Source organism: Anomalospiza imberbis, chromosome 7, assembly GCF_031753505.1.
Source record: "Anomalospiza imberbis isolate Cuckoo-Finch-1a 21T00152 chromosome 7, ASM3175350v1, whole genome shotgun sequence".
Lineage (NCBI taxonomy): Eukaryota > Metazoa > Chordata > Aves > Passeriformes > Viduidae > Anomalospiza > Anomalospiza imberbis.
In genome coordinates this window covers 16,259,974-16,273,191 of record NC_089687.1, presented here as the reverse complement: position 1 = coordinate 16,273,191, position 13,218 = coordinate 16,259,974, and the positions used below count along the sequence as shown (strand labels likewise).

General features: G+C 49.7%; 1 protein-coding gene across 5 annotated transcripts in view; it reads right to left on the bottom strand.

Annotated features, from left to right (window-relative positions):
- SLC4A3 (solute carrier family 4 member 3) overlaps window positions 1–13,218 on the bottom strand; it is a 33,891-nt gene that overhangs the window by 18,456 nt on the left and 2,217 nt on the right. For 3 of the 5 annotated variants that reach the window (XM_068195630.1, XM_068195628.1, XM_068195629.1), the window contains exons 2-6: window positions 10,209–10,349; window positions 8,814–8,970; window positions 4,946–5,280; window positions 4,383–4,525; window positions 3,563–3,774 (exon numbers count right to left, since the gene is read on the bottom strand). In XM_068195630.1, coding sequence (XP_068051731.1) covers window positions 3,563–3,774; window positions 4,383–4,525; window positions 4,946–5,280; window positions 8,814–8,970; window positions 10,209–10,262 — 901 coding nt within the window. In that variant the 5' untranslated portion in view covers window positions 10,263–10,349. Of the gene's footprint in view, window positions 1–2,406; window positions 2,698–3,562; window positions 3,775–4,382; window positions 4,526–4,945; window positions 5,281–8,813; window positions 8,971–10,208; window positions 10,350–13,218 lie in introns of those variants that run through there. The other 2 variants (XM_068195632.1, XM_068195633.1) reach the window with 2 other exon arrangements.

The window sequence follows — 13,218 nt, the reverse complement described above, 5'->3', positions numbered from 1 at the left end:
AGAGAGCAATTCCTATGGTAGCTCCACTACAATGAACTGGTATGTCACCCTCCCACACAGCCTCTCCTACAGTCTCTTCCAGAAGATCTTGTCACGTTAGCTTCCACAGTCAAAATTTCTTCAGATAAGCAAGTTCCTTTTCCACCAGCTTAAATCTGAATATGACAAATATGACTGCACTGCTTAAAGTCTTCCCCAAGAATGCCTTTGCTAGCAGGCAATTGCTTTCAATTTACACCTTCAATAGCTCCTGCTCCCCTCCTTTCATTTCCCTCCATCCACAACAAGGAAGACCAGAAAGAGGCATCCAAGTATTTGTATCAGTACTAGAGAGCAACCTGCTATCCTGGCATCACAAGGATAATGCACACCACCCATCCACCCCAATGGTTAAGTTACAGCAAGAGAAAAGATATTTTAAACTCGGACTCTTGAAATATATAAAAAGACACTTAAAACTGAGATTCCTGAAATATTTAAAACTCGACTAAATGAAATGCTAATCAACATACTGCAAGACACAGCCCCATGCTGGCTTCTGGAAAAAGCTACTGCCCTGTCCTGCACTGAGCCCAAGTCTCTCCTGGCTGATTCTAAGTTCAGTGTGATAGGGATAGCTCATCCCTGCTGCCAACCAGGTGTCCAGGTCCAGCACTCCCCATGCTCCCAACACTTAAAGGAATGCAAGGAGACCAAGGACTCCATTCTGTTCAAAATATATTCCTCCTGGATCTGAGCTGGTCCTGGAAGAGGCATTGCCATGGAGTAAACAGCTGGGCAAGTGGCACTGGCTGAAAGTGAACTGGCTCTGCACAAAATAGACTCTGGTGTCTCAGCCATATCTGACTCTGTCATACCTCTGTGCAGGATTAATCCACAATGTGAATTCCTTATACAGATATAATTAAGAGTTGACTGCATAGTGCACGTACAGTATTAACTGTAGTAATCAATGAAAGTGTTAACTACTAGAGAGCTCAATTTCCCCACTTTGTAAGTGATGCATTATCACACCTTGCAGAGTGATCTGCCCCTTCTACCTTCCCAAGAATATCCATGTTTTCCAAGGAAAACCTGGCACAATTTCTTCACACTTTTAATTTACAGTTCATTCAGCTTGGGACAGTTGATGGGACCAATTTGCTCCAGGTTTCTATTTTGAACTTCACTACTATTATATGCTCTATCAATTTACAGTAACAAGTAGCAGACTTGTTACTGTAACAGCCAGAAGCTAATCCCTACTAGCTGGTCCCTGCAGAAGCACATAGGAAGACATCATTTTCCTGAAGGCTTATAAAGATGGAACAGATAACAAAGAGAACACGATTCTGGGACTGAGAGGTGGGGCAAATTAAGTTTTTTGCCCAAGATCAAACAGTCTGTGGCAGAGGCAGAAGCTGAACCAAAGCATCCTGAGCTTCTGTTACAATCACTCTGCTTTCCCACTTTTCTGTGTAAAGCTGTTTAGTGGATAGTTCTGGGACATCACCCTCCCATGTGCACTCCCAAAATCCCTTGAAAAATTAACACATGATCCAGATGAGGACATTTGTACAGTCACCCATGAGCCATGGCTATGAACAGTATCACTCCCAAGGTGGGCCACCTTTTAGCAGCATGTACCAAGGAAGGACCCCTGTGAGAGATGGGAGTGAGGCTCTGGTTTCTGCACGGTCTCTGAGACGGCTCAGAGATTGCTCTGCAAGGGATGTGAAGGTACAGAAACAGATGCAGAGAACAGGAAGACATTTTTGACTCTCAAGATTCCTATTCTCTCCTTCCCTGCTTTTCCCACTCTTGCTTCCTTTCTTTCTCTTTTCTCCCATCCAGGCACCCCAGCCAGCCTGCCATCAGCTAGTTTCACAGCCATGTTCAAGCATGCAGACACAAAGACTAGGTTATTTGTTTTTCTTTGGGCAATTAGGCTACGGTGCAGAGCTAGAACCTGATACCCACCTCCACTGTCAGATCTGCACCTTGACTCAAATTCCAGCAAAAAGAGATGCAGCACATTGTCACCTTGTACTACAAATGGAAGGGGAAATCTCTTTGTCCTTATACACACTTCAGAGCAGCTGCTTTTTTCTCTGCCCACGGCATGGGCCACATCCTGATAAGCACAAACAGCAAGATGCAGCTGCCTCTGGAGCTGCTCGAGCGAGACACACACAAGAAAGCACCTCAGCACTACAACATATCGGTACTAAGACCTCACACAGACACACAGGCATCAGGCAGCTCCTCTGGTGTCCCCACACAGTGGGGCAGACTGTACTTCCTCTAAACCAGAAGACCAACCTGACATGGAGAGGGTACAAACAACAAACACAGGAGGGGGTTATGCACTGTAGCTGAGGGCTCTATCTACAGCTGCAACCATGGGGTCACTGCTCTGGTACTTACAGGTGGGCTCCCCGCCTGGGTAACCCAGATGGTTTCTGATGGCCTCCCATAAATCATAGTCTTCAAAATTGAAGGCAAATTCATCAAAGTCTTCATAGCCAAGTGAGTTGCGAATACAGGTGCTTATCACTACCTCCGGGCTGCTGCCCCCTTCTGATTCCTTTGCTGGCCTCTCTCTCTCTTGAAGGGTTGTCATGTTGTCCTTGTGAAGGTCAGGGGTCAGGTGTCATGAACAACACGCCTTAAGATGAGGAGCCAGGGTAGCCAGGCTGATGTGTGGAAAGCAAGCTGCCCCCCTGGGGGGCTTCACCAGAGCCCTGGGGCCAGCCCCGGTGCCTCACTCCCCTGCTCACGGGCCATGAAGCTGCTGGCTGCAGCAGCCCCGGAGACCGATGAGGTTCCAGGAAGACTGGCTCCACCCAGGGTTGCTTCTGTGGGGGCTGCCCACCAGCTCCTCCAGAGCAGGGTCCTCGCTTTTCCGTGGGGTCTTGTGCCAGATGCCCAGGGATGCGGCACCCGTGGCCCAGGCACAGCCAGGCTGCATGTGCAGCACGGCTTTTCTCCCTCACTCCCCTCTGGTGTCTCCCTCCCTCTCCAGCCTGCAGAGCAACCTATTGAATTCTCCATGTCCTCAGGCCCGGAGCGTGCATTTCCATGACGTCTCTTGTCTCTGTCCTCGTGCCACACACAGGGGCAGTCCCCCTCTGAGGCGCTCCAGAGGAGGCAGCTGCCTCTGCCAGGAGAGCAGAGGAGAGAGGAGGCTCCTCACCTCAGGTTTTCTGCAATAGCAGAGCTGGCAGCGTGTCACACAGAGGGCTGATCACTGGGAAAGTGTGTCAGGAGAGGAGAGAGCTGGGTCTCAGGGAAATGCTGGGAACCCTGAACTGGAGAGGACAGGGGGGTGGGTGGTGGAGCAGGCATCCATGGGCTAGGTGGGAATAGAGATGCTGAAAACATGAGGATCAGCACTGTGGACAATGCAAAGCTGACAGAGATGAGACACTGCTGGAAAAGAAGGATCTGGGGAACAAGAAGGTGAGGACCAGGTCCTGCGGCAGGCTGAAGACCATGCCTGAGGATGCTAGGGGAGGGCAAGAGCAGCACGGGACAAAGGGACACACGCGCTGGTAACGCAGGTAGTGCTATAAAGCCTCACTTTTCATGCCATCCAAGTCAGCAGATGCCAGCATCTGGGCCTCGGCCTCGTCTGTGGGGACGCGCTGGTACGCCGCACTCTCCAGGGTGGTCATGCTGCCGATGCACATCCTCTCCTTCAAGTCGTAGGTAACCCGTTGTCCACTCGCCACCTGGCCCCAGGCCTTGCGCTTCTCCCACCCACGTGACAGACGCTCTCGAGGCCCGGGGGGGCTGTAGGAACCAAAGAGACTGACAGTAGTAAGCAGGGTGAATGAGAATGGGCAGTGGCCCTCAGGGGTTGGGGTCCCATGGCCCAGCCCTGACCAGCAAGCCCTTGAGAAGGAGCAGGGCCAAAAGTTTCCTGCAAAACCTGAAGGCTGCTCCTTCTGCTCCTCCTCTTCCCTACCACAGAGTAGGATCTTGCTGCCAGGACAGCTTGTGCCCAGTGTTGGGGACCTACGCCTGAGTCTACGGCCTCATGGTGCCCTCCTGGGGCTTCCCAGCTTGCAGCTCAGCATGACAGCACAAGTTAACTGGGAGGAAGGGTACTCCAGGTGTACCTGGAGTACTCCAGGCGTACCAGGTGTGCAGCCCAGTGCCTCTAACCCTGCACTATGGGGATCCCATGGACCCAGGGAGGTTGCAGGAGTCTCATGGAATCATCATCCCACCAGAGAGCAGCCCTCGTGCTCACAGATGCTCTCCCTCTGGGGCCCATGTCCCTTCTGACTCAGCAGGCAAGTTCAGTGGCTGTGCTTAGCCACTGCCCCTGGGGACAGACTCTGTGCAGTGACCTTGAGCTGCGGAGAGCAGCAGGCAGATTGGCACTGCTCACCTACCTGTGGAGAGAGGCAGGGCCCTTGTCCTGCAGCAGGTCAGCAAAGCGAGGCATGGGGGACAGGATGCCACACTCCTCCTCCACGTGGAACTGTGCGGGAGCCGGAGTGCTGCTGGACTCCTCCTCATCGCTGCCAACGGTGAACTGCAGAGACAACAGTCCTGACAGCAAGAGCTGGGCAGACAGCCTTCACCCCAGTCCCTGGCACACAGATCCTCCCCAAAATGGGCCACAATGACTTTCCCCACATGCCCCATACCCTGGGACTGGTCATATTGAGCCCTCCACTATACTATAAAACTTAAGAACTGACACATTGGTCTTCCCCCATGGGTCTTACAGCCCCAAAATGCTCATGCACACCCACCCCTGCACCCACACGAAGCAATGACTTACCTGTCAATGTCCTTTGGTGGTCATCTCTACTAGCAAGGACAAAAACCCTCTTCCCACAATACCGCACAGCTACAACTTCTTATCCCTGAGCAGCATACTTGCTGGCACCCTCCTACCACCTCCCTCCAGACTCCAAGCCCCATCCAGATAGGCATGTCCTGGTCTTGCCTTTGGTTTGCTTGGGGACTCCAGCTTAGGGGATGTGTCCTTCCCACGAGCTTCGGTCTCAGATTCTGCAGAGATTTCTTTCTCCTGGACCTCCTCTGCCTCAGATTCTCCTTCTTCCTCTTCTTCTTCTTCCTCTTCTTCCTCCTCTTCTCCTCCCTCCTCGTCCTCTTCCTGGATGGTGGGGGTCACCTCTGAGGGAGGTATTGAGGTTTTCTTCTTTTTCCTCCTCCTTTTTTTCCTCCTGCTGGCACGGAGTGGCCTCTTTTGGAACTTGAGGGCAGAAGGGAGGTGAGTGGAAAGGGGATGATGGATGTGGTGCGAGGTTTGGCGGTGGACTGAGAGAGAAAAAGAGAGTCAGGGGCAGGAAGAGGCTGGGAGGAACCTGCCAGGCGCCCCTCCAGGAAACAGCATGGTCTGAAGATCAAGGGCCAGGAAGGGCAAGGAGAGCCACCAGCCCACAGGGACATAGCTAAGCTCTTTCAGTGATGCAGCAGGCTGTGTCCAGCCTGGGATAGGTGTGGACACAGCCCCTGTGCAATGCCAAATCACCCCAACACAGCTCCACTGCCCTGGGGAAGGCAACACTCTCCCTGTGTTGCCAAAAGCCATTTGCACGGCTGTGCAGAGCTGCAGTGATCTGCCACAGGCAACATCCCCTTCCTAAACATGGGGAAATGTTTCTTGCATCCTCAAACAAGCATAATTTGGGCCCTTCACGAACTTTTTTGGGACTTTTTAGTTAGTAGTTAGGCCATGGCTTAGTGGTGGACTTGGTGTTAGGTTTACAGTTGAACTTGACGATCTTAAAGGTCTTTTCCATCCTAAATGATAATGATTTCTTTTCTGCATAATGTTTCTTTGAGTTGAATAGATGTAGCTTATTTATCCCCCAGGCTTTGACAAAAAGTTCCTCCTACACAACAGGAACAGCAGTGCAGAAGTAACCTAAGTCCAAATCCCAGGTACTTTGAGGGCATGTGTTGTACCAGCCTCTGAAATTCAGGTTCAGTTAGGAGGCTGTCTTTTAAAAACCAGGGTAAAGAAACAGGGCAGAAGGACTTTTCTTTAAACTAATCTACAAAGAGAAATTCATACAGGCTTGACCTGGGCGTCATGGGAAATACAGAATGAGAAGAAATTAAGGGCATTTCTGAGCCTTCAATCCAAAACAAAGGCAACACACCAGGCAGGGAACAGGGTAAGCTCAGCATCCCACTGTGAGAGAAAGAGAAGCCATTGCTGCCAAGGCTAGTTGCAGGCACAAAGCCTCCCACGGACAGTCTGCAGGATGCACAGGTCCTGGGACTGCACCCGGAGAGGCTGAAATCAGGGGGGCACTAGCCACTTGGCAAGGGGGTGTTGCTCAGCAGCTCTTCCTGAGCAATTGTTTCCAGACCGTTTAGATTTGGTTCCTTCCCAGCTTTCCTGTGACATGGCAGCAAAATCTGTTTATAGTGAAAACTACCTTCAAAGGACATTTTCAATGTAGGCTGTAACCTTCTCCCTGGGAGAGCCAGGCAGGTTCATTGTTCTGCTGTCATGTTTCCTTTCCTTTGGTTTCTCAAGTCTTTTCTCCCTTGTTTCCCCCCTTGGGAACAGCAGGGATATTTCACACACCCCCCTGGTTCAGAAGAAGCAGCTTGTGGCAAGATTAGAGGAGATTTAGAATAGCCAGACATCTGCACATTGGAAAGAGTTCGGGCACTTTATAAACACTTTTCTCTCAAAAAGTGTTTTTTTCTTTGACTTAACTGGGTGTACCCCATTTCATTCACAAGATGTGGAAGACAGACCCTCCTGTCCTGCAGCTGTACTTCCATAGCATGCCACAGGTAGGTCAGGCACAAATTTCTAATATAAGAAGCAAGGAAGACCCCAACTATACACACATTGCTCCTTCAACAGCACAAAGCTGCTGATGAGGACACGGCCCATCTTTCCCTTCTGGCTTGTTCACTTCAGTCCAAGACAGAAACATTTATGTTTTGGTTCAGAAGGAAACTGAAGCCTTGGGCTGCAGGGAAGGGCAGTGATGGTGTGTGATCTCGCACAGAAGAGGGAAGCACTGCTCTTCTCTTCACCCCTGCACTCAGCCTTCCTCAGGTCAATTAATCACATCTCCACAGAGGTGGTCTGGAGGTGAGAAAAACACACCTCTCACAAAAGGATTCATACCTCTTCATACCTCTTCTTCTTGCTTGGCCTTCTGTACATCCAGTCCCTGCTCTCCCTCCCTGCTCCCTTCCTTGCACTGCCTGCCTGTATGGAAAGTTACTGCCAAACTAGTGTCCCAGATGTTTGATTACATTTCTTGGTGAACTTGATACAAGACATATGAAAAATAATTTAGATAGGGAGCCCAGAAGGAAGAGCCTACATATTAGGAATTCCTGGCTTCGACTAGAGCAGGAAACATTTCTAAGCCCAGAGAACATTCACCTCTATGGGCTGGTATGTTATCTTTGGAAGTCTAATGACCTAACCAGATCTTCCAGCTTTATGAATACAAACTGCATAAAACTTTTGATAACCAGGGTTGATGTAGCCCTAGACAACAGAAATGCATCAGGAGTTCAGAGGAAAACAAGCTTGATTCTGACAAAAGAAAAATTATTCTCCTATTAATAAGGGGAAGAAACCCAACCCCAAACAGTACAAATCTCTAGTCAAATTTTCAAAAAGCTTCTGCCATGCATGCTCAAGCAGATCATCCATGTCCTCCAAGCCAACCAGCACACCTGTGCACACAGGCAGAGCTTCTGAGCAGGTAGGTCCTACGGTCACAGGACAGGAATTCAACCCACAGCAAAGCTATCAGCACCTTGCAGCCATGTGCATGAGTGACTGTGAGCCCAGATGGGAAGTGCTATTTGAATGAAGCCTCTGTAGAGAAATGACACAGGCAAAATACCAGCAGCTGAGGTGCACTACAGTAATAGACTTTTACAACAGCCATTGGAAATGAGTGGCCAAGCAGAAAACAGCCTGGTGATGTACTTGGGACATAATGTTCCCAAGGTCGTACCTCATCAAAGCCAAGCTGGAAAAGAAGCAGTATGTGACTGTGGAGAGCCAATGACTGGGAAAATCTCCCAACCATTGCTACGTGTCTGCCACACAAACAGGCTGCTGGATGGGGGCCTCTTCCTGCCCTTCACTGCTGTTACTACAAAGTAACATATCCCACCTACACCAGGCAATAGCTTATGGTCACTCCTGTTAGTACATTCTCATTTAACATCCGAAGTGACTTTGGGCAGACCAGCTGCCTTCATCATGAAAGAGCAGACAGAGGAATAGATATGCTGCTCAGATAAATTCATGTGAGATAACTACAGCACTTTAAATTCACACTCCATTTTTATTTTGCAGCTCCTTTCTTTGATCAGATAAGCCCAATGGATTCTTGAGTGCTATTTAGAAATACACAGGCATGTCTGACTGGAGCCATCTGCTTTCAGACTGGGGAGGACAGCCTGGCTTCTGGTCATGTTTGGATGTTTCTTTGCAGCCACATGGAAGAAAAAATATTCTAAACTGGAAATTTCAACTTGGGGAAGTAGCTGCAGAGGTCTCAGAGACTGGTCTAGAAGGTGAACGAACACCCTGGGCTGAGCTACGGCTGCTGGGTGAGCTGTGCAGCAGCTATGCCCATGGAGACAGAGAAAACAGGAACAGACTGGAAACAGGACGTGGGCACTGGTGCTAAACTGTGTGTACATAGCACCTTGGGAACGCTCTGGAGGAAGGAAGTGAATAGCAGGCTAATATAATCTGCAGTCCTGCCACAAGGCTACAGAGCAGGTGGGACTGAGTGAGGGCTGGTGGTGAGGGTGGAAGGGGGTACAGTGTTTCAAAACCTACATACATTCAAAATCTCTCTCACTGTAGCTGCGACTTTGCTTCTCCAGATTGCTTGATGCTGACTTGCTTATCAGGTCCCCAAATCTCTCGATTGACAAAGTCTTATCCAAGTCCTCATCGTCCTCGGCACCAGGAGAGGCTTTCTCTGCGTCATCTCTGCCCTGCACAGAAACCGCCAGGTAAGAATCAAACACGGCAGACCCCTAAAGCCCTCTAGATCCTCCTGCCCCTCCAACAGTGCCGGCTTGCTAAGGAGCACCAGGCTCCATACAACAGGCCTGGGGCATAATTTCTCACATAGAGGCACAGCTCTGCTCAAAAACAAGTGCCAGAACAGATCATCAAGCTCCAAGGCACACTCTGCAGGGATACCTTAGTGGTCCTCCACACCTCTCTTGAGTGGCAGGTATCAAGGGAATATGCCAGTGCCTGTTTTTCCCATTAGAGGAAATGCATAGCTTTTGTTTGGCTGGAATTTCTCTCTCCTCACATTTAACTGCGGCTCTCTGGTCTTTCCTTTGCCCAGTCTGCCATCTCTCTCCTTCCTAGACCTACTCTTTTTTTCCCCTTGGGAGACAGCATCCCTGCTCTGATGAGTTGCCCTCAGGTCAGTGACCACCCTGTGCCTTCCCACCTCCCCTCCACACATCTAGAGACTCCCCATTCCTCTTGGATACCTTCTTCAGGCTTTTCTGCCCATTTTCTTCCTGTATCAGGCAATGGGAACTTCTCTGCCTTTTGCTGGTGGAAGTGCCCTGACATGAGTATCACCAGGTGCCCCCTGGCCTTTCTTTTTTTCTTTCTTTCTCCGGAGCAGCTGCAGCTGGTAAAATTTTCCATCAATATAGCCAAAATGCCAGCGCGGAGCTGTTGTGGACTCCCGTGTTTCCATGGAAACAGGAGGAGGCCCAACTGTGACAAATCTGCTAGGCAGAAAGAGGGAGCAAGGCAGCTTTAGCTGAGAGATCCTTCTCCTCACATCCCTGCTCTTAGCTGTGGCCTAGGAGAAGCTTTGTGTCTGTGGGTGAGACTGCTTCTCCTCTCACCTTAGCACAGGTGTCCCAAGCCCAGCCCAAATGGGGACAGTCTGTTTTCAAGCTAATCAGCTCCTCCTGTCACTTGCGTACCCTACCCAATGGCATGTGAAGGCATAGGGACCTCACAGAGCAATCTCTGGCCCTTTCTGGGCCACAGTTTGCTGTCTGTGTGGAGAGGATAGGGGCTCGTGGGCAGCCTCGGGGCACGCTTCGTGCAGACCTGTCCCCGGTAAATGCAGGCTGTGTCTCCTACTGCAGCACGCTGCCAGGACACCAGTCCTGCTCTGAGCCGGCAGGAGCACGGTCCCCGGGGAAGAGACAGCCCCGCTGCTGCTGCTGCTGCTGCTGGATTCCCACCTCACCTGCTGCAAGTCGATGAAGACATCTCCTACGGGAGGGGACTCTCCAGCTGCCATTTTGGTTCAGGACCTAAGGGCCTGGGCAAAATATCAACCCTTCTCTTTCACCGGCAGGCACCCAGCAAACCTGGAGAGTGGCATAACCTGTGGAGAGAGGGCAGGACAAGGGAATGTCGTGGGAGACTGCTGGCCACTGCCCTCAAGCCCCTGGCTCCTGATCCAGAGGTCACCTCAGCAGCCCTTTGAGAACCTCCCTGGCATCACTAGGACAGGCCTCTCCCCAGCAGTGTGCAGGGGCAAGTGGCCCAGCCCACGCTGCTTTGGGCACCAGCTCCAGCTGATCAGGGATAGATGGGATCCTGTCCTTCTCTGAAAGGTCAGAGGGGCCAATGGAGACAGCAGCTATATATAGCTCCTGCATGGGCTATGCAAGAAAGAAAAGCTCCCTGCTCAGCCACCTCTACAGCAGCACACCAGTGCAAAGCTGGGGTGTGACTGACCACCAGGGAAAGAAAAAGTCGGAGAAATCAGGTGCTGGGAGTACATGCCAGGAGCAGGCAGCAGAGTGGTCCTGTGGCACCTAGCTTTAACTGGACAGATCCCAAAAAAGGCCAGAAGGAACCACAGAGAGAGCTGTGCAGACCACAGAGATAGGACGAGGACAAACAGTTCATCATTCAAACGCCACACACAAAACAATACATGTTACAGGCAAAGAGACCAACCTTCAGGCTGCAGATCTGTGCCCTGTCAGCACTGGCAGGGCTAAAGGACACACAAGTCCCTGAGGACAGCACAAAGGAACAATCTGCTCAATATCCAACTACAGGTGAGGAAGGCAAAGAGGTGCTACACTTGACAAGGACTGGGATACAGACTAACATAGAAGCACCTCTGGTCAAACCATCTACAGCAGCAGCACAGCCTAAGCAGCATGGGCTGCACAAGAGGAACTGGAGATGATACAGAGACTGGCACCGGGAAGACACTGATCCCAAAAAACTCATCTGAAACAGAGAAGGTGTAAGCATATACACAGTGATTTGGGCACAGGGAGAAGCAAAGTGTCCTCAGCTCACAGCACAAGAAAAGGGACATTTGTTAAAACTACAAGGGTAGAATACAAATGAATTCAAAATTGACAAAACATTTTTTCTTCAATGATGTCATCAAGGAGCAAAACACTGCAATGTCAGAGGATAGCTTGGCCATCTCTCTGGTAACGAGTTGTATTTATGACAAAGAAAATTAAGAGAAGTTAAACCCATCTTTCAGAACAAGCTACTCTCCAGCTATGAAAGCTTTGGAGTAAGTATTACAGTCTATGTCCTGGCTATCTGCTGAAGGATTTCTTACTGTCTCATCTGAAGTACCTAGCATGGGACACTGTTTAAGACAGGTGAGTAAAACACTGAGTACTGTCTAAGGATGAAACCAGTAAGGCCACTTCATCATCCCTTCTATCTTTGAAGATCTCCAGAAGGTCCACAGTCTGCTTGCTCTGCCTACATGAAGAGCTTATTCAAACCAAAAATCCCAGGGCCATCTTTAAGGCAAGATTTTGAGGAGCTAATATAACCACTGATGAAGGATGCTCCTTTGCTCTACCTTCCCAATTATCAAGAACAAGACAAAACATAATGGAAGAAACCCCTGAAACACACTTCATTGGACTCATCACTAATTTTATCTTCAGTAAGACATCAACAGCTCAAGAAAAATAGGCTGCCAAGACAGACATTTAAACAGCAAATGCAGCATCCAGGCCATCCTTTTACTAGGAGGCATGATAGAGAAAAGGTTAATACATGTCTTTTTTTAACTTTCTTTCTTTTTTTTTTTGCATTTTAATTCAAGAAAATAGTACAATTCCATGAAAACACACAGCAATACTTTTGAAACTGAAGGCAGGGAACATTTTATTCCAGTGGGAAAAGCTGTCAGGGGAACCTCACTTTGCAGGGCCATGGCATCACCACTGTTAAAGAAAGGATTGGACATTTTTAAGGAACAGAACATTCACAGCTACAGAGTGACTGCACAAACGTGTTGCAAGGACTATAACTTAGGGGGTAAAAAGATAATTGAGCTTTGGACAGCAGCTCCTGTAAAGGCAGAATCCCTAAGACTTAGTAAAACAGTAAAGGTAATTTAACAGAAGAAATGCTAATGCTCAGCTTCACCTCTGTGCTACTAACATGCCTTATGGGGCCTTTGAAGTAAACTAAAACTACCAGCAGGGTTGTGAAGCAATGTGCTTTGTTTCAGGTTAACCTTAGGTATGTCTGCAGCAAGGCAGTCTCCAGGGGCATTTTGTGCTCTGGGAGAGAGAAAACCCACATCCTGGGGAACTACTGGGTGCAACATATTCTGCTGATATCAGCTTTCTAAGATGTTTACTGAGTTTAAAACTACAGCCCGACTGCCTAAATGAAGTTAAAAGGGAGGGAAAATCCAGCACGAGTCTTTCTTTACCCATCAAAGCGGCGCATTCAGAATTATGCTGAAGACATCACTCTAATGAGGCTGAACAGCTAAAAGCCAGACAGCTATAGTAGCAGTAAGAGAGCCCTGGGGACTTGCTTTGAAATTTCAGAGGGACTGGGAGATCCCCATCGGGCTTCCATCAATGCCCCGCTCACCACCCTGTGAAAGCAGGATGCGATGTGTGGGTGCCTCAAGCCAGCAGGACTTGGGGCCCAACTGTTGGAAGGTTCTGACGCTTTAGGGACGAGAGAGAGGAGGTGAGGGTGAGAGGTGTGTTCTCCTACTCTAACCCTACCAGCTCTCCTGTTCCTGAAGAATGGAAAGCTCACAGCATGAAAGCACTGCTGCTCGCCTTCGGCACATCCACGGCTGTCCACGGCCACTAGAGGCCACTTGCCCCTTAATTTGTGCCACCTCTGGAGGAAGGTGGGATGGAAACCTACAGGATCCTGCCTGGCGTTTCTACCACCCTCAACAAGATGGAGTTCGGAGAAGAGCAAAATTTTGCCAGTGGGCCAGAGGGATT